General features: G+C 34.6%; 3 protein-coding genes across 3 annotated transcripts; 2 read left to right on the top strand and 1 right to left on the bottom strand.

Annotated features, from left to right (window-relative positions):
* Positions 1–2,059: 2,059 nt before the first annotated feature.
* On the top strand, positions 2,060–5,504 carry LOC134230885 (protein DPCD-like). The gene is made up of 6 exons (XM_062712757.1): positions 2,060–2,145; positions 2,599–2,679; positions 3,321–3,442; positions 3,943–4,076; positions 4,423–4,525; positions 5,017–5,504. Exons 1-6 carry the CDS (start codon positions 2,085–2,087, stop codon positions 5,119–5,121), a joined length of 606 nt encoding a protein of 201 aa, XP_062568741.1. The 5' UTR covers positions 2,060–2,084; the 3' UTR covers positions 5,122–5,504.
* A 2,225-nt stretch (positions 5,505–7,729) lies between these two features.
* LOC134230789 (uncharacterized) lies at positions 7,730–9,228 on the bottom strand. The gene is made up of 2 exons (XM_062712645.1): positions 8,581–9,228; positions 7,730–8,169 (listed from the first exon to the last, which is right to left on the bottom strand). Exons 1-2 carry the CDS (start codon positions 9,161–9,163, stop codon positions 7,889–7,891), a joined length of 864 nt encoding a protein of 287 aa, XP_062568629.1. The 5' UTR covers positions 9,164–9,228; the 3' UTR covers positions 7,730–7,888.
* Positions 9,229–11,636: 2,408 nt separating this feature from the next.
* LOC134230897 (zinc finger HIT domain-containing protein 1-like) lies at positions 11,637–16,562 on the top strand. Its single transcript, XM_062712762.1, has 6 exons — positions 11,637–11,735; positions 12,391–12,561; positions 13,890–13,978; positions 14,409–14,497; positions 15,313–15,393; positions 16,064–16,562. The coding sequence occupies exons 1-6, from the start codon at positions 11,717–11,719 to the stop codon at positions 16,083–16,085; spliced, it is 471 nt and encodes a 156-aa protein (XP_062568746.1). The 5' UTR covers positions 11,637–11,716; the 3' UTR covers positions 16,086–16,562.
* Positions 16,563–18,379: the final 1,817 nt, after the last annotated feature.

The raw sequence follows: 18,379 nt of genomic DNA on the forward strand, positions 1-18,379 counted from the left end.
CCAATGTCTTGTAACACTTGTCCTTGATGTTGCTGGGACAGGACGAAAGGTTCCTCCTTAAAAAGGCAGTGGTGTTGTTTGCCTTCTTACATACACTATCAATATGATGGTTCCACGATAGGTTGTTGGAGATGTTGACCCCTAGGTACTTGGCCTTGGTGGTAGTGGCTAGCTCCTTCCCATGGATGTAATATGGGGTTATGCGTTGCTTCCGTTTGGTGGTGATACGGATAACCTCGCACTTGCCTGGGTTGAAATGCATTAGCCAGTCTGTTTCCCAATCTTGGAGGTTGTCAAGGTCCATCTGGAGTTGTCTGGCATTCGCCTCTGTAGTGACGGTCCTATACAGAAGGCAGTCGTCCGCGAATAACCTGGCCTTGGACCTCACTCTGGAGGGTAAATCATTTATGTATGTCAGGAATAGCAGTGGGCCGAGGACTGTTCCTTGGGGCACTCCAGATGTTACCGGTGCGGTTGGTGAAAAATGGCCCTCGACCAATACCTTTTGTGTTCGTCCGGACAAGAAACTCCTGATCCAATTGAGTACGTTGCCTCGTACCCCGTAGTGGTCTAGTTTGGCTAGCAATCTCTCATGTGGGACCTTGTCAAATGCTTTGGAAAAGTCCAGTAGCACTGCATCGACCTGGGTGTTGTTTTCAATACTCATGGCGAGGTCCTGGATTGTTGTTATTAGTTGGGACTCACAGGATCGCTTCTTCCTGAACCCATGCTGGTAGTCTGTTAGGATACTGTGATGCTCGAAGAAATTCATCAGGTGGCTGTGGATGATGTGCTCTATTACCTTGCAACACACAGAAGTCAGGGACACAGGACGATAGTTTGCAAGCTTGATCTTATCACCCTTCTTGAATATAGGAGAGACATTCGCGGTTTTCCAGTCCTCAGGTGTTTGACCTTGGTCAATGGATGCCTGGAAAATCTTGGTGAGTGCTGGTGTAACAGGGTGAGCCATCTCTTTCAGAAATCTAGTGGAGATCTCATCCGGTCCAGTCGCCTTATTGGGGTTGAGTCCTTGCAGGAGCTTCAATACGCCCTTCTCTGTGACTCTAATGTCAGGTGCCGATGGGGTGGAACTAGTGCCTAGGGATGGAATATCGGATGTATCCTCTGTGGTGAACACTGACGAAAATTGTTGGTTCAGGAGAGAGGCTTTTGTTTGTGGATCTCCATGAAGGTTCCCGTCAGATCGAAGTGGAGCGATCCCATCACTGTCACACTTCTTACCCTTAATGAAGGAGTAGAGTTTCTTACTGTTGGAATCCTCCTGCACCATGTCTGATACGTACGAGTTATAGGCACTTTTGCATTCATGTTGGGTTGATTTCTGCAGGCGCCTGTATCTCTGTCGATCCTTATCCTTGCCTGATCTTTTATATGTGTTGTAAGCTCTTCGTTTTCGTCTTGACAGTTGCTTGATCTTTCTGTTACACCATGGCTGGTTAAATCTACTTGAAGTCCACTTTGTTGGTACGTGCTTCCTGATTGTGTTGAGGCAGACTGTCTTGAAGGTGATCCAAAGGTCATTTATGGGGGTGTCATGTGTAGAGCCATCAAGGAGGTGTGCCAGGTCGCTGTCAAGGTCTTCTGCCATCTTCGCTGTGTTTGCTTTCTTCCATAAGTGGATGAGGCGTCTGACCGGTTTCTGTCTGGAAGGCACTATGTTTGTGTCATGACCATGTCATGGTCACTAAGGCCCGGGCAAGGTATGCACCTGTTTAATAAGGAGGGGCGATTTGTGATGAAGACATCTAAGGTGTTGGTACCTCTGGTAGGAAAGTCTACCATCTGGTTCTGGTATTACTTCCTGAACTGTATCAGGGCGACCAGGATGTAGAGTTTTCAAATTTCCCGCGGAAAAAACTGAAAGGCTAATTTAACATTCCGATGAAACTCTTTTTATTAATAATATTTGTTAAGCACGTTCATAAATTTTTATTTATTTATTTTATTCCCATGCTTTTATTCAAAAGCACACATGATTAATGAATTCAAATTTTTTTGATCAAAAATTTCAATCTTTTGTGCAAAGAAGGTAAAATTGGTCTGTTACTAGTAAAAACAACATGGCGTCCGCATGGATTGAGAAATTGAAGACGGCACAGAAAACGTGCATGATACAAGATGGTGAGAAGTAGAATATTTTTAAATGTCCCATCACTTAGCGAAGGAAGCTTGGTTAAAGCTAAAAATTTTATTACATTATTCATGATATGATGTCTTTTGTTGTGTGTGTGTGTTATTATAGTCAATGTGACATGGAAAAGGAGCTTAGTTTACTTGTAATCATTGTTAAAATGATTTATGTCAATTACTTATTGTATAATTGTTTTGTTGTTCATTGGCTTATCTTTTCCTTATTATTATAACAATCTCATACTTGTCTGTTATGGGCTCTAAATTAGAAATAAAATGTTTTGTTCTGTTCTGTTCTGTAATCATGTCTTGTCGTTCTTATGTATCTCTCACCTGTAAGACAACACCTCAGAGTGGACAGAAGAAGTTCAGCCGCCGGGTTGACAACTTTATATCACGACAAATAAAGTCCAAGACATTATATTTCTCTTCTGATATTTTTAGGAAGAAGAAAAATTCATTTCGTATTTCCAGACGGTACAGAAATGGCAGAAGAATATGACCTGAAAACATCAGAACTTGTTTGTATGTACTATTAAACATGAGTTAATCTTTGGATTCTTTTAAATTTTTTGTTAAATGATTGATTAATGAAAATCTGCAAAATTATTTTTGTTCTAAATTGATATTTATTTTTTTCTTAAAGTGGCTTTCATAAAAAAAAAAAAATGCTTCAAAATGGTAGAAAAAACAAAGAGATTGAATTAACTCTAGTGACATGTATGCAACTATATATAGTGTCATGATATGTTTTTCATTTGAATATTTTAAAGAACTTTTATTTTCAAAACAACACAATAGCAATCTATTAAGCATGTTAAAAGTTATATGTTCCCAATCCACTAAGTACTTCTTATCCTAATTTTAATTTGACTGAACAGGAACAATAATGGCATAATATACAAATCAATGTAACATAATACATGTACAGCTGTAGATCACTAAATTTTCGTGACACCTTATTTTCACGAGATAGCCGTCGACTCTTTATTAGCGAAAACATATTTTTCACGAATTGTTGTTTTCCTCTATATAATCGTAAGGAATACTTTTATACACGAGAATGAAATTTTCGCGAGGTCATTGTCTCGCGTAATTACGCGAAAATAAAGTTCACGCAAATAAAACATGATTTACAGTAATGTTGGAATTTTATTTTATTTTAGCAAGAAAATGGAGAAGAAAAGCAACACTGGGGGTGAAGGAGTCAAAATGGGAGTTTGAAGTTGGAGAGCAGCTAGTGCCAAGGAACTTGGACTCAGAGGGCTTGTTGGAGAGTGCAGCAAATGTTAGTATCTAAGAAAAGGATAAGCAAAGAGTTATAAAGTAGGTTTTCAGCACTGGGCATGTGTGTAGTCCCTGCTCATAAAACTTTTAGGCTATCTGTAAAATAATGTTTGCTTGCCTTCTCCATGTTCTCCCAACACAGGTTAAAAAAAAGTTGGGTTGGTACGTAGGTGGGAAACTCTTTTTTTTTTCCCAGAAAATTTCAACATATATGTTGATGGAATCAAAAATTGAAGAGCAAAAAGGGGGAGAATTATGATATTAATTCCTGGAGGTTGAAAAAAGTTAGAGTCAGGCCATTTTTAGCCAGTCAGTTGGGAGAGGGCAAACAAACCATTTCTTTTTGTGTTACAAACATGTACGGTTGCACCTCTAAATAAAATGATACACTGGCACTGAATTTGACTGAATTTAAAAATGAATACTTGAGAAAAGAAAACTTTTACCTTTGTTTTCAGCCTTTTGATTTGTAAGATATTTAATTTTTTTTTTCTTTTGTAGCCAATTTTTGCCAGAAAAGACACAGCTGTATCATTTCAGTGGAGAATCAGAAACTTACCCTACCCAATAGAAACATACAATGTAACTGTTGACCCTGAGAATAGGACAATTACCATTAGAACCACTAATAAAAAGTAAGTGATTACTTTCTAAACAACGAAAAATGTGAAAAAAGAAACATAAAATAGGGTGACTTTTGGTAATGATTAAGAGTATTTATTAAGACAAATTGTGTGCAAAATAATAATTTTTATAACTTTTATATGATGGATATATTTGAGTACAGTATGCATTGTAATCTCAAATGTTTTCCTGGGAATTTTTTTTAACTTTTTGATGTAAATATATAATTTCACTGCAAATTGTAGTCATGAAATTAAATAAACAGCTGCAGAAGTGGGAAATGAAAGCTTATTTGCATCTGATTAAAGAATTTATTGAAGAGGAGAGAGAATTTCTCACAGTAGAATATACTTGTAGGTATTTTAAGAAGTTCTCTATACCAGACATGGACAGAGCACAGCTACCTCTTGAACAAAAAGCACTGAGTATAGCACATGCCAACAATACCCTCATAATAACAGTAAGTTTCTGTACAGTTATATTTACATACTGAATATAGCACATGCCAACAATACCCTCATAATAACAGTAAGTTTCTGTAGCATTTATATACTGAGTATAGCACATGCCAATAATACTCTCATAATAACAGTAAGTTTCTGTACAGTAGTATTTATATTAATAGGTTAATTTTTCAATTCTGTTCAGTTGATTGGAATAATATGGTAATACCAGAAATACTGTAGATCACTGGGCTGAGAAACAACACATTTTTTGTGCACAATAAATGTACAGTTTTTTCAATGGGTGGCTTGTTACTTAAGCTCTCTGGTCATCCATCCCAATTTTATCAGACCAGCAAACTACTAATTTGCAGCCATGTTTAATATAATGTATTAAAAGTACTCTACATAAACATGATAAACTGAATAGATAAAATGGATAGTGGAGAAGTTTATTTTTGTGTATCAAAATATTCACACATTAAAACTGTAAATGAACTATTTATAGTACAAGAAGCCTAAGGAAATTCTACAGATGGAAAAAGAAATCCAAGAAGAATTCAAGAAGTTAAAGGCAGCAAAAGATGGTGATGTAGACTGCACACCTAGTTGATCAAATTATTCATAGGCCAAAGGTCAACTTCCAAGTCATGTGATCTCAGAAAATCTGTGATGCATAACAACTGCTGATGAAGGAAATAATCTGAAAAAAAACTAAGGACTGTTTCGGATGATTTACTCCAGTAAGAAAAATGACAGCTGACCTGTCAAACTCATTAGAATTGCAGGCCAAGATTAATGCAAAAAAAGGTTGAATATTTATTGATGCATTTTGTTTTTGTTAATGGTCTATTTATTCCATGTCTATATATTTTTATTTTTTTAGAACTGTCAATTCATTAAAATTTTGAACTAATTCATCTTTGCAGAATGCAAGGACATTTGCATGTACTTTGTCTTAAGTGCTTCTGAGAAGAGAAAAAATAAAATGTTAAATCTCCCAACTCCTAAGGAATTGTGTGTTGTATTGGAAAGTAGCATCACCAGCATTGTTTGTGAAATTATAAAAGGTGATGATAATGAAGTACAGTTATCGATCTCAAAAAATATATATAAACAATACTAATATGTAAAGAGCGCACAAAACATAGACCCCTTGAAATTTAATTCCAGAATTGGGATGAAGTGCCTAGCAGGAGAAAGCATCCCCTGTTGACCATTTTGAGCCCTATGTATTGAACAGGTAGACTTACCTTACCCTAGTCAAATTCCACTTTATTTCTGCTCTTCCTTGATGACAAAGGTGTTCCAATGTATGTTCAATCATATGTTGATAGTTCATTAAGAACTAGTACAATATTAAATATACTTAGATTCTTATTGTAGAATATAGTATCCCGCATGGTCCTGATATACAGGCAATGTTTCAGTGTTTGTGAGGCAGTATGATGCAATACTGTGAAATTACCCATTTTTGTAAGAGGGAGGGTTGATTTTAGTTGTTTTCGAGGCATGGAGAGACCGACAAATTTAATACCACCACCAAATTTTAAATTTCATATGCATTACACCGAAACATTCTCTCTCCAACCATAAAATCAAGTCTACAAAATTCAATATATATATTTCCTTAAACCTCCAAACAAAATACAATGACCTTTTCAGCAAATACAATTTACCATTGAGTCAAATGCTGACTGACGTCTTTCATACTAATTGTTAGTCTATTATATTTACACTTAATTGACGATGGATTTTTGTCATTTCCCAATCATGACAAGGAGCACACAGCGGATGTGACCGGTCAGCAGGGGATGCTCACTCCTCCATGGCACCTGATCCCACCTCTGATGTTTTGGAGGTCCATGTTTGCTCGACTCCTATTTTGTATTGTTTTATTAACCTTGAATATTGTTGGTTATCTCTATATGTTTCATGTAACTTGTTTACCCAACTGTGCCACTCCCACAAGCCCAGCAGACCATAATCTAAACAAAGTAGTGTTGGCAACGAGTACCCGGTTAACCGGTTAACCGTCGAACGATGCGAGTATCGGTTAGTAAAACTGCTATTCGGTTACTCGCATGAAAAAAAAAATCTACAAAGAAATGCATATAAAATGATTGTTTTATAATTTATAAATGTATATACTTACACATTTCCCTAATTTTAGTTACCGTTAGACTTGATCTAATACATGGTTGCAGTAAATCAAATTGTTTTGATTAGTTTTCACAGTTTATATAATAGCTTTGATTGCTTGGGGGTATACAACTTTTGAAGGCCTGAGTTATGATTACCTCATTTGATAATTTAATGAGATGCCGCCTCAGACAAATTAATTATTGGAGTGTAACTGTAAGAAAGAACAGTTGATTCAAAATCTCAACAAATTAAGTATTAATTACGGAGTATGTAGATAATTATTATTCTCCTTGATAGCGACATATTTCGGGGGCTGAAAAGGAAAGCATAAGGAAAGCAATAGTGAGACCGTGATTGACGATGTCTTTATTTGTCTTCTTCATGTGTCAAATTTCTTATTTTCTTTAATCTAAAATCAAAATTCGTTGACAATATCGCATGTGTTTATTGTAAATATAATGCCCATATATATACAGTTTTTTTGTATATTACTACTACCGATAAGTAAAGCATAAGATGAATAAAAGATGTGGTTGCTTTTACGAAAAATCATCCGAGTAACCGGGTACTCGATCGGAAGATGAAGCGAGTAACCGGTTACTAAAAATCGTCCGATTTGCCAACACTAAAACAAAGTTGAATATGCATAATGTGGGAATGGCTGAATTTACGTCTCCATGTGCTTCTGTGGGAAAACTTTTTTGCAGACACCAGCATATCTGTTAATAAAATTGTCATGTTCATATAAAAAAAAAATCAAGAGGAGGTTCAGATGAAGAACAAACAAGGGCACCGCAAAGTGGAGTGTACACTCACAAAGAGCATGTCTACATTTCACAGACATCTGACCAATCACAGGAGTCTGAAGTTTTTATCACACAAAAAAAAAAAAATCTGGAAAAAAAAATTCCCACCCCCAACTAACAAAAACACATGTTTTTTTTTAGTTGAGGGTGGGAATTTTTTTTCTGCATTTTTTTTTTTTTTTTTGACGATAAAAACTTCAGACTCCTGTGGACCAATGCATAATATTAAATTAATAGATAAATCTCTAATTATTTATGACAAAATTTTACAAAATTAAAATATTTATTGTTTTAACATACAAGTAACGATGTATCAAAATCTTGCAATAAAAAGCAGTACATCACTGTAAAACCAATAACTCAGCAACAGCAGGAAAAAATAAGTAAATAATATCATATTATGCCAATATGTCTAGGAATATAGTAACATCAGTTTGAATTACTTCTATGTTTGATGTGGGAAAAGTCTGTTAGGTATTCTAAAGACAGGAATGAGTAAACAACTGTGTTTGTGAGGCTTGGTATAACGTCAATTACAGCCTCATTGTGAATAAATCCATACATCAGCTGAACGGGACGCGCCACCAAGATCCCAACACCCATGTAAAACAGGACTATCTGAACAGTGTAATTCATTTTATGGCAGCGATTGCAGAATGAGTTGGAATTAGCACAGGATTTTAGAATGTTTATGTTCCAGAATGAGATTCCTGAAAAAGAAAACAGCCATTTTTATGCATACATATATGTTCAAAATACTTAATTTTTGAAGGTTGTATTCTAAGGGAAACAATCCTTCTGCTCTCTATATACATGTAGACATGAGGAGGATGGTTTCAACAAGGTTGAAGATAAAAAAAATTAGGCAAATTGTTTTAGTTTACAATGCTGAGCAAAATTAGAAGATGCACTTCAAATTTAAATTTATCAACTTAAACTCAAGGTCCACAGACCTCTAACAAGGGAGATGACTTTTACAATGAAATAACTGTCAAATAACCATCACTTACAACTCTTGGAAAATTAAAAGCAATAAAGTATGGAATGATAAACCTTAAAGTATTGTCTGTCATTGCTTGGTCATTTTATTTTATGTATGTGAGCAAATAATGAGTGTATACCTGTGTCACTGGTAGCATTTATTACAGCAATCCAGAAATAAAACAATGCAATTGGAAGATAAAACACTGCATACTCCATCACAGTGTATAAACAATTTATAACCACGTCATTCCTACATACAGTAAAATAAACTTGTACATCAGTTGTCAAGTTCATGGATGCCGTCTGTTGCAGAGATTTTTCAGGATTTTGCCATATAAGAAGAGAAACAGATAACAGTGAATATAAAATCACAGCCCTTTTGATGAGCTTTTTATATGGTATTAAGGTTCCAGTGGAGATGACATATTTTGTAATGATGGTAAAAAATATAGCGTTGGCAATTAACGTTGGTACATAAAAGTCCCGACATCCATCGTCCTTGGGTCGAAGGCTCGAGATCTGCATCAAACGCTTGAAGTACCCTAACACAGAGGCGCAGTACAGTTCGTGTACAAGACCAGTTGTGACAATGACTACAGTTATCACAGTGTGTTTACAATCATCCAGCATCAGGAACAACAACACCAGGAAACCCGCCGAGAGAGTCCCGAACAGCACCAAAGACTGCAGAATCTCCACCACAAAAAATGTCAGCTCCATGTTTGATGTTTACTCTTCCTCCTCATACCATTAATTTGATTTTTTTTCAGGGGTTGTCTGGTCTTCTGCTAAAGAAAGGAATACGGAAAAGCATAAACAATATGTATAAGGTGATTGGAGTTTTCTCTAGTTTTATGGACTTGTAAAATTCTGTGGTGATTAAAAATAAAGATACTTTAGGCCATATAAAATTAATCTTTAGATTCTCATCCCCGCCCGCCCCTCTCAAAATGTCCCGCCCCGATGTTTTTTATTTTGATTTTTTGGGTATTTTTATTCAGTAAGAATTTGGGTCAAAGTTTAAGAGTTATCTCCTGTCTGTATTAACTCTTTACAACTTACTGAACTGTTATGCAACATACACTTAATGTTCACGTCATAGAAAAAGAAATTTACCATTTCCCCGCAAGCACCTTATAGCGTGGTGCAAGTTTCTCTAAAATTTAGCGTAAATTATGTTATGACGTAGAGTTTTAATACAAATATGACTTTTCTTATTTTATAAGATTTTTGCAAGAATAAAATAGAATGAAATTAGCATTAAATTAAAGCTTATATGAACTTTTTAAAGTGCGTGAAAAATGCGTGATTGCGGGGAAACGGTATATGCGTGATTTTGCGTTAGAAATAGGAAATGGTATATGCGTTAAAATGCGTGACTGCGGGGAAGGGGGTTAAAAGTCGTGTGCCGCTATTTATAGCAAAAACGCCATGTGAAGAATGGAGAAAAATCGGCAATAAAAGCAGTTTAAATGTGTAAGGAAAAGATAATTTGTCAGTATAGAGAAGACAGAGAAGAAAAAATAGCATAAACACATATAGATACCATCACTGGCAGGAGCAAGTATGTAGAGAGATTGTAACTACCTAAGTAAAAATAGACGAGGAAAATGACACCTGGTCAAGTTCTATATGAATAACGATCTCCAGCTGTGTGACTTAGCTTTGAAATAAAAAAAAATCTACAACATCGTACAGGGTTCGACACTAACGCTAGCCCGCTGGCCCGGGACAACTGAATATTGAGGTCGGGCTACCAAACATGTCTTTAAACTAGCCCTGCAGGGCTACAGTAAATTTTAACAATTACTAAGAGCAAGAAAATAATTATAATTTACACACAACATACCTGATAATTGTTAAATTTATTTTCAAACATGTTTTATCATCATAATTATTATTTTTGTAAGTCAAAATGTAAACTTAAAGGGTGAATCGAAATACCCTAAATGATTATAAATATTGAATTTTTTGAATAGAAAAATGTCTTAGGTACAATCATAGAGTGACATATAATTTTTACCCAAAATACAGCCAGCATGCAGGATATTGCATCTCTATTTTCAAAATTTCCCGGGGGAGGCCCCCCGTACCCCCACCAGCAGGAGGGGGAAACCCCCTCCCGCACCTACCCCCTCGTCGCTTCGCGACTCGGCCACCAGCCTTCGGCTTTTGGACAAGTAATACATGAACAGGGCTAGTAGAAATTAGAAATGGCTAGCCCTGCTGACAACTATGGTTTTAAAGTTAGTGTCGATCCCTGTCTTAGACAGACTTAAGAGAAGGCCTATATTTTTCAGTAGAATAATTATTAGAACATTTATATAGATTTTGCAAAATAAGAAGTCACGCATACACAATTTATTGGTATCCCCACCTCATTTTGTTCAGGGTGTGCCGTATAATGTGTACTTGATAATTTGTTAATTAACAATAAACATTTAACTTTTAAAGCAAAAATTTTCTTTAAATATTTAAAAGAATATGAAAAGAATTAAATCTATTCATATTTGCATTAAGGTAATGAAAAAAATGTGTACGGGGCGTCCATTGTTTTGTTGATACTTAGCCTATATATATAAATTAACAATTATAAAAAATAAAAAATAAAATCCGCCCACCCGCCCCAATTTTTTTGCAAATTAGGATGAGAATCTAAAGATTAATTTTACCTGGCCTTAAGGACCTTCAGTTCATACAAAATTTTAAATGCACTGATATCAACATGATCAACGTTAAAAAAAAGAATATATCCAACTTATTCAAATTTTTGAGCTAACAAATGCTAACAACTGAATCATTTTTATTGATACCAAATGTAAAACATGCATCTCTAGCAACAACTCGATCAATGTCATTAAAGTTTTCGCCTTCCACTGATCGTCCATAACATCTATCATATCTACAATATGCCAGGATAATAAAAAAGTTTATAAAAATACAGAGAAACTTCATTACAATACACAAAGCAAATACCTGTGAGTCCACATGAATCTACTTTCATTTTCAAAGAGCGGTTGTGAGGTAACTTTTAGATACATGTATTTCGGTCCGTACTTTTTTTGAGTTGTCCTAATTGTCAATTTCGTTTATGTTGTCAACATGCTTATTTGATGACATGTGAAAAAATATAGTGGGAGATCTTTTATTAATTTTAGCAACAAATTACATTTAAAAATGTGATGGGTCCGAAATTAAAGAGAGACTATACCAAAGAGAGACCCGCAAAAAACTGGTTCTTCAATCAAAAAAAGAGAACCAAATTTTTGCACAATGGAGAAAAAAGAATCAAGTAAGTATTTTACGATTCTTCAAAACTTAACTCACCAGAGTCTCTCAAAAAATATTTTTTTTTAATTAATAATGTGTGATTTAAGTTATTGACCAAGTGAAACACATCATTAAAATTAATATACTATGAAAATCAAGATTTAAAACTCCATCAAATCGAGGAAATTCGAAAGTGGTATGGTTTTATTGATGTGTAAAGTATTATTTTATAGATTATGAGTTTTAAAATAGTAGATTAATTTATTTTCCTATAAATAATTAGAATCTTGTAATATACTGAATCTGAAAACCCACTGGCTACATTTATACCACCAGTAAGATGACGAAATAAATACATAATTATTATTTGTGTGCATGTGTTTTTCATCAAATTTAAGCTGGATAATTCAACCTGATTAAGGTGCATCTCTGCAGTTGAATCAAGAGGCAGTAGCATAATCATTGCAAATATAAGTGACATCACAATGTTTTTAGAACACCGGATTACATGCACAAATTTTGTTAGGGCATTGACCAAATAAAGCTTTCAAATAGGTTTATTAGGTAACCTTTATTGGGTCAACATGGTCAATGCAAGAGGTAGCTGCAGGATAAATAAAATTTCACATTATTATTAAATTAATCCACGATTCCACATTGACATATTTTGTATAAAGGTAGAATTAAGGACCTCCAACAGAAGCGAGTGCTGGATGACGCGGCCCGCAGGAGAAGACAGAGGAAGGCGCTCGAGGCCCTGGAGCAGGATAATTTTCAGGACGACCCTCACGCTGACCTCAAAATGAGTAAAAAGGCTCCCAAGTTTGAGGAGTCGATGGAATCACCAGGTAAACAATGGCCGAGGCCAAAAATGTGACTTCACAATGTCCGATACCATTCATGATGAGGTCAGTAATCCACTAAGGATAATTAAGAAATACTTTTCAAGAGTTTTGAAAAATTGATAAATTTAACTCATGCAGGGAGAATCGGACGTATTAGTGTTGGATAATCGGGAAAATTTCATAATCGATAATCGGTCAAAATCGGAGAAGCTTAATCGATCAATGATCGACTTAATTGGTAATCAAGTACAAAATTCCATTTCTTTATAGCATTTATCATTTATAGAACAAACTAAAAATAAAATTTTATCAAGTTTATTCTAAAGACAACTTTTTGTTGTATAAGTAACAAAGAAATAGAAAAAAAATCAAATATTTACTCATAAAAACGAAAAATGTTTGTCATGACATCAGACTTTGCATTCCGCAGTTAGAATAATCTAACTGTGTCTCGGTACAAGTCCTCACCACAGTTAAAATACGTCCCATATATGTACTTGCAATGTAGCAAATCGGAGCGAATCAAGCTCCGAAACGATTTTGAAGAATATGAAAGGATTTGCACTGGAAATAACTTCCAAATTAATCAAAAAAACCTTTTTGAGATTGCTAATTCCTTTTATCCCAAAAAAAAATCCATCTAAAGACGAAAATCCAATGAATGTTCTCAACGTTTTTCTCTCACTTCAAATTTACCTGCCATGTTTACATTCGGAACTCTCTAGTTTGTCCGTAGTAAATGCACTGAGAACGAGTTATTGCCCGTGTTTCTTTTGCTACATTACGAATGGATAGAATAATCTGAATTTTATCGTTAAACCGGGTCCGTAGGACAATATTATTTTAATGATAGAACGTTCTATCTATGCATTCACTGGATATGGGTAAATTTCTAATTGATTGTTGTTAATTTCGTCTTCGGACGCCATTTTTGTTGACCACCTTTCGTTTTACATGTATTTTTAATGTGTACGTATTTGTTTTGTTCAAATAGTACAAGTTTATTTAGGCGAGTTTATTTGGGCGACAATCGATTATGAAAAACGTAATCGATAATCTGAATCGAACACCCAAAAACGATCGACAATCGATCGTCGGCGACAGTCGTTTCATCACTAGGACGTATTGTTTTAGTTATATAATTTTAGTTATATAACTAGGCTAGACTGAGTGCAACACCTGAGTGAAATACAAAATATACAATAATCATTTAGTTGTTGAATAAATACTATGCTTTTTCAGTAGAATAAGTGTCCTAGGATAAGGATACATAAATTTTCTTTGTTCAATATGTTTGTCTACTCGTCTAAATTATTTTTTTATATCTGTAGCACCAACAGGAAAGAAAAAGCGTAAAAGTAAAGCAGACAACTTCAAATTTCGATACAAGAAAAGTTTTGCTGCATTACTTGAAGAGGAGGTAATTTCAAAAGAGATTTAAAAATTCTCTTTGATTTTTTGGCCAGGAAATTCGTAAATACATGTATTATATTGTTTTGGTTAGTAGAAAATAATTCTTATAAAAATATTTGAGTCCAAATTTCAAGAGAATAAAATATGGAATTATTATTCATGAGGGATCAATGTTTGTGGATTTCATTGGTTCATGTCCAAATATGTTTATTATGTTTATTTTGAAAACATATTAATTCATTAAGTGTATAAAGAAGTTATACACAAAATAACTTCCCCACTAACAAGTAAAAATTTTGCTTGACCATAAAAATTGACCCCCACAAACTAAAATGGTTCCACATTATTTTAATGCATTTTACATTTCTTGTGAAACTGATATTTTTAAGGAATGTCTGATATTTAATTTTGTAATCTTCATGATTTTATCATTTCAGCACATGTTGAACAAAGATCCTCCAAACTACAACACAGCAGGGGTTCCCCCCTCGCGATTCCCCGACAGAAAGTTCTGTGCCGTTTGTGGATATCCTTTTTTATTTATCTGTGTTATGTATTAAGGTTCATAAACCCTCTGCTACATGTGTAACTTGTATAAATGTTGATTTAACCTTAATGATTTTCTGAGAAATAAATTTTATAAGTAAATTGCAAACAATTATTGCATAGCTTGTGGGGTAAAATTGGACATAAAAAAACTTCAACTTGGCAAATTTATAAACGAATAATAGACATTTGTGTCATCAAGAGTTATCTCTCTTATCAGAGTATCAATGAACCTTAAATGCTTTAAGCATCTGAATCAGTACCAAAAGAATAAGGTATTGCATGAAGAATGTAATCATAATACATTTCATCCACATGAATTTCACATGAAAAGAACAGATGAAATATATGTGAATTTTTTTTTTTACATGAAATTCTCTTTAAAGGTTAGGGATGTTTGATGCTTGTTATTATGACAATCTTTTAGTGACAAATATGCAATGAAAAATAATGCATCTAAGTCAGTTCTGAAAAGTAAAATTTTAATAAATGACATAGTTAATTAATTTTAAATTAAAGTACAATGAATATTTTTACAGTTTTTACCTGTCCAGACATATTGATAACAATATGAAGGATATTTTGTTTGAATTTTTCTTTGAAAAAAAAAGTAGCTTTTCAATCTTATAAGGTAGCTTTTATATTTTTATATTACTGTACAAAGTTTTTTCAGTTGCAAATAGATTAGCGATTTACAAATTACAATATACAGTTGTGTTTTCCTTAATGGTCTAACTTTTCCCTCTAATTACATGTGTGTACAGTGTACAGTTGTCTTTTCCTTAACAGTCTAACATTCCCCTCTAATTACACGTGTGTACAGTGTGGGGCCAGGTACTGTTGTGTGAGGTGTCTCGGCACACATCAGGATACAAGGTAGGAAGCTTCATTATATGTTGTTTGTAATTTCTTAATCGCCTTAAAAAACATCAGCATGTCCGGACATTTTAGCTATAGAACTGTAGCACTCTGGTTGACAAAAAAGGACATTCTGAATTTTCTCAACAGTCTGCAGAGCTAAATTAAGTTCTGCAGCCAAGAGGTCTTTTAGGATAAAGTCAGAGTTCATAAAGTAGATGTGCCATGATTTTTAATGCTAGATCTCTGGAAGTTCAAACTCTCAAACTCGGTACCCCTGGTATGTGGGTTTCATATAGGGGTTATAACCTTTTGTTTTAACAAGGCTACAAAGTTTAATTTGTAGCATAATTTTTTGCTAGATGGCAAAGTTTTTTAAAGGCTATTTCATATGTGCGTGGTGCAATGGTTCGAGCATCTGCTCGAAATTCGCGAAGTAAGGAGTTGATCCTTACTTAACGGGTTCAAATCCCCAATGGCCCTGAGTACGTACATATGTACAAGCATATGACAAAATTTGCAGCTTTCCACTGGGAAGTGGTAGCATCTCCATATGAATGAAAAATTCTCGAGAGGGACGTTAAACAATATACAATCAATCAATCATATGTGCTCTTTCTATTGGCATTAACATCAGATTTGATTGTAAAATTTAATATATCAGTGTACATTTTTTTTTTATTTTAAGGTGCCTGAAGTGGACGGCCTGATGATCTCTTTCTTTCTATAAGGAAACTGTGCCCTCATGGAATCAGTTGACTGAAAATATAAATGGATGGCAAAACACTGCTGTGATAGACAAGACATGTGCTTCACAAAATCAATCCTTGGAGACCTATCGTCACAGAAAGAAAGCCATTTGGTGAAGCATGTACAAACTGAGAGCTGTTCACATCTTGGACAGAGTCAGAAGTGGGGCAGTTGTTTTTCTCATTATAATATAGTGTGTCTATATGCCCTTAACTGAAAGTGAAAATCAAAAGATAAATTATTGTAATTGATTACTTTAGCTGACAGTTTATTTTTATGTAGGTCACTTTCAAAGACCCATTGGCTACTGTGCTCACCTTAATCATGATGAAAAATAAAAATGTAATGTTGTGACTAAGCATATGCCAAGATATGTAAAATTGTCATGTTTTGAATAATAATTTTTGCATATAAATGTTGCAAATCACAAATTTAAAGGTCATAGTGTTTTTTTAAAACAATAATAACATCCCTAAATATCTGTATGTGTGTGATTTATTTCCACGGGGGGGGGGGGGGGGGGGGGCATGCTTTATGCACTCTTCTCATTTTTGTTTTGTTTACAGAATGTTTTATATCAACCACTTGTAAATTTTACCTTTTGCATTCTTCTCATGTAGAAGCTTCTAATGAACTCTGCTTCATGAATGTACAAACAGGTAGGCAAGTAAGTTAGCACAACTAGTGCACATTGGGATTGAATCCAACAGTTTGGTTTCTTTAAAAAGCCAAGTGCCTGTGATTCACCTATGAAAGCCTTCCTTTGAGAAATATATTTTGTGTAGGCTACATTACAATAATATAAACTTAGATGAACATTTTGTTTTAAAGGCTGTGCTATTGTTACTTTGTTGTTACAGCTTCATGGTGAACAATTTACATGAAATCTATTTTAAATTACACATTTTTCCAATACAGCCAAGAAACTTCTCTTCAGGTATTTCTTTTGTATTTTTATTAGAACACATGCATATTGCTTTTTCCATATTCTGATATTGATAACTTTTGAGCTCACCTGAGCCTTTGGCTCAAGTGAGCTTATCTGATCAAAACATATCCATTAACTGTTGTCATCATTGTTGTCATCTTCATTGTCATAAACTTTTGAAATTTCCTCTTTTCCTCAAGAACCACTGGGTCACTTTCAACCAAACTTGCCACAAAGTATCTTTGGATAAAGGGGATTCAAGTGTGTGCAAAAGAAGGGCCACACCCTCTTCCAAGGGGAGATAATTATGAATTAATGAAAAAATAATGGCACAATTTCTAAAATTTTTCTCAAGAAACACCGGGCCAGAAAAGATGAAACTCATGTGGAATCATCCTCTGGTAGTGTAAATTCAAGTTTGTTCAAATCATGAACCCTGGAAATTGGATGGGGCCACAATGGACGATCAAAGTTTAAAATTGGAATATATAGGAAAAATCTCAAGAACAGCAAAGCCATGATTGGTGATATTATTATGGAAGCATCCTAAGGTAATGTTGATTCAACTTTATGATATTATTATGGAAACATCCTAAGGTAATGTTGGTTCAACTTTATTCAAATCATGACCCCCAGGGGTAGGGTGGGGCCACAATTGATGATCAAAGTTTAATATAGGAATTTATAGGAAAAATCTGAAGAAAAGCCATGATTGGTGATATTTAAATGGAAGCATCCTCAGGTAGTGAAGATTCAAGATTGTTCAAACCAGAACTCCATTGGGGTAGGGTGCATCTGCATGTAGTTAAGATTCTTATTTTTCAAATCGTGACCCTCGGGGGAGGGGCCACAATGGGAGATCAATTTTTAGAAAGTAATATGTAGGGAAAAAAATCTTTTCAATATTTGTATGCTATTCATGTATTGATATGGTGGCATTTTCAAGTAGTATCCCCCCTTCCTCTCCTATAGCTTTTAAACTTTTCAATACTGAACTGATTTGCGCTTTACAAGCCCATGTGCTCAGGTGAGCGATGTGGCCCATGGACCTTTTTGTTTTAATATCTGCATATACATGGATGTTAAAAGACGTAAAAGATTTTTTGAATGAAACTCTGGTCTGAGATTAGGACTAAGGGCGCTGTGTTTATATTCATATTATGGAAATTAATATGCTGGCGGCAGATTAGGCACAGGCATGTAGACAAACAAAAAAAATAGGAAAATTGATTGCCCAACTCAAACATCCTGTTTGGAGGGCTTGGGTGCCCATCTTCTTTTGTAAGCAAACTTTATTCACACATTGCCACATTATCCTGATCCTGC

This window comes from Saccostrea cucullata, unplaced genomic scaffold, assembly GCF_032062105.1.
Source record: "Saccostrea cucullata isolate Sc308-1 unplaced genomic scaffold, CSIRO_AGI_Scuc_v1 ctg1919, whole genome shotgun sequence".
Lineage (NCBI taxonomy): Eukaryota > Metazoa > Mollusca > Bivalvia > Ostreida > Ostreidae > Saccostrea > Saccostrea cuccullata.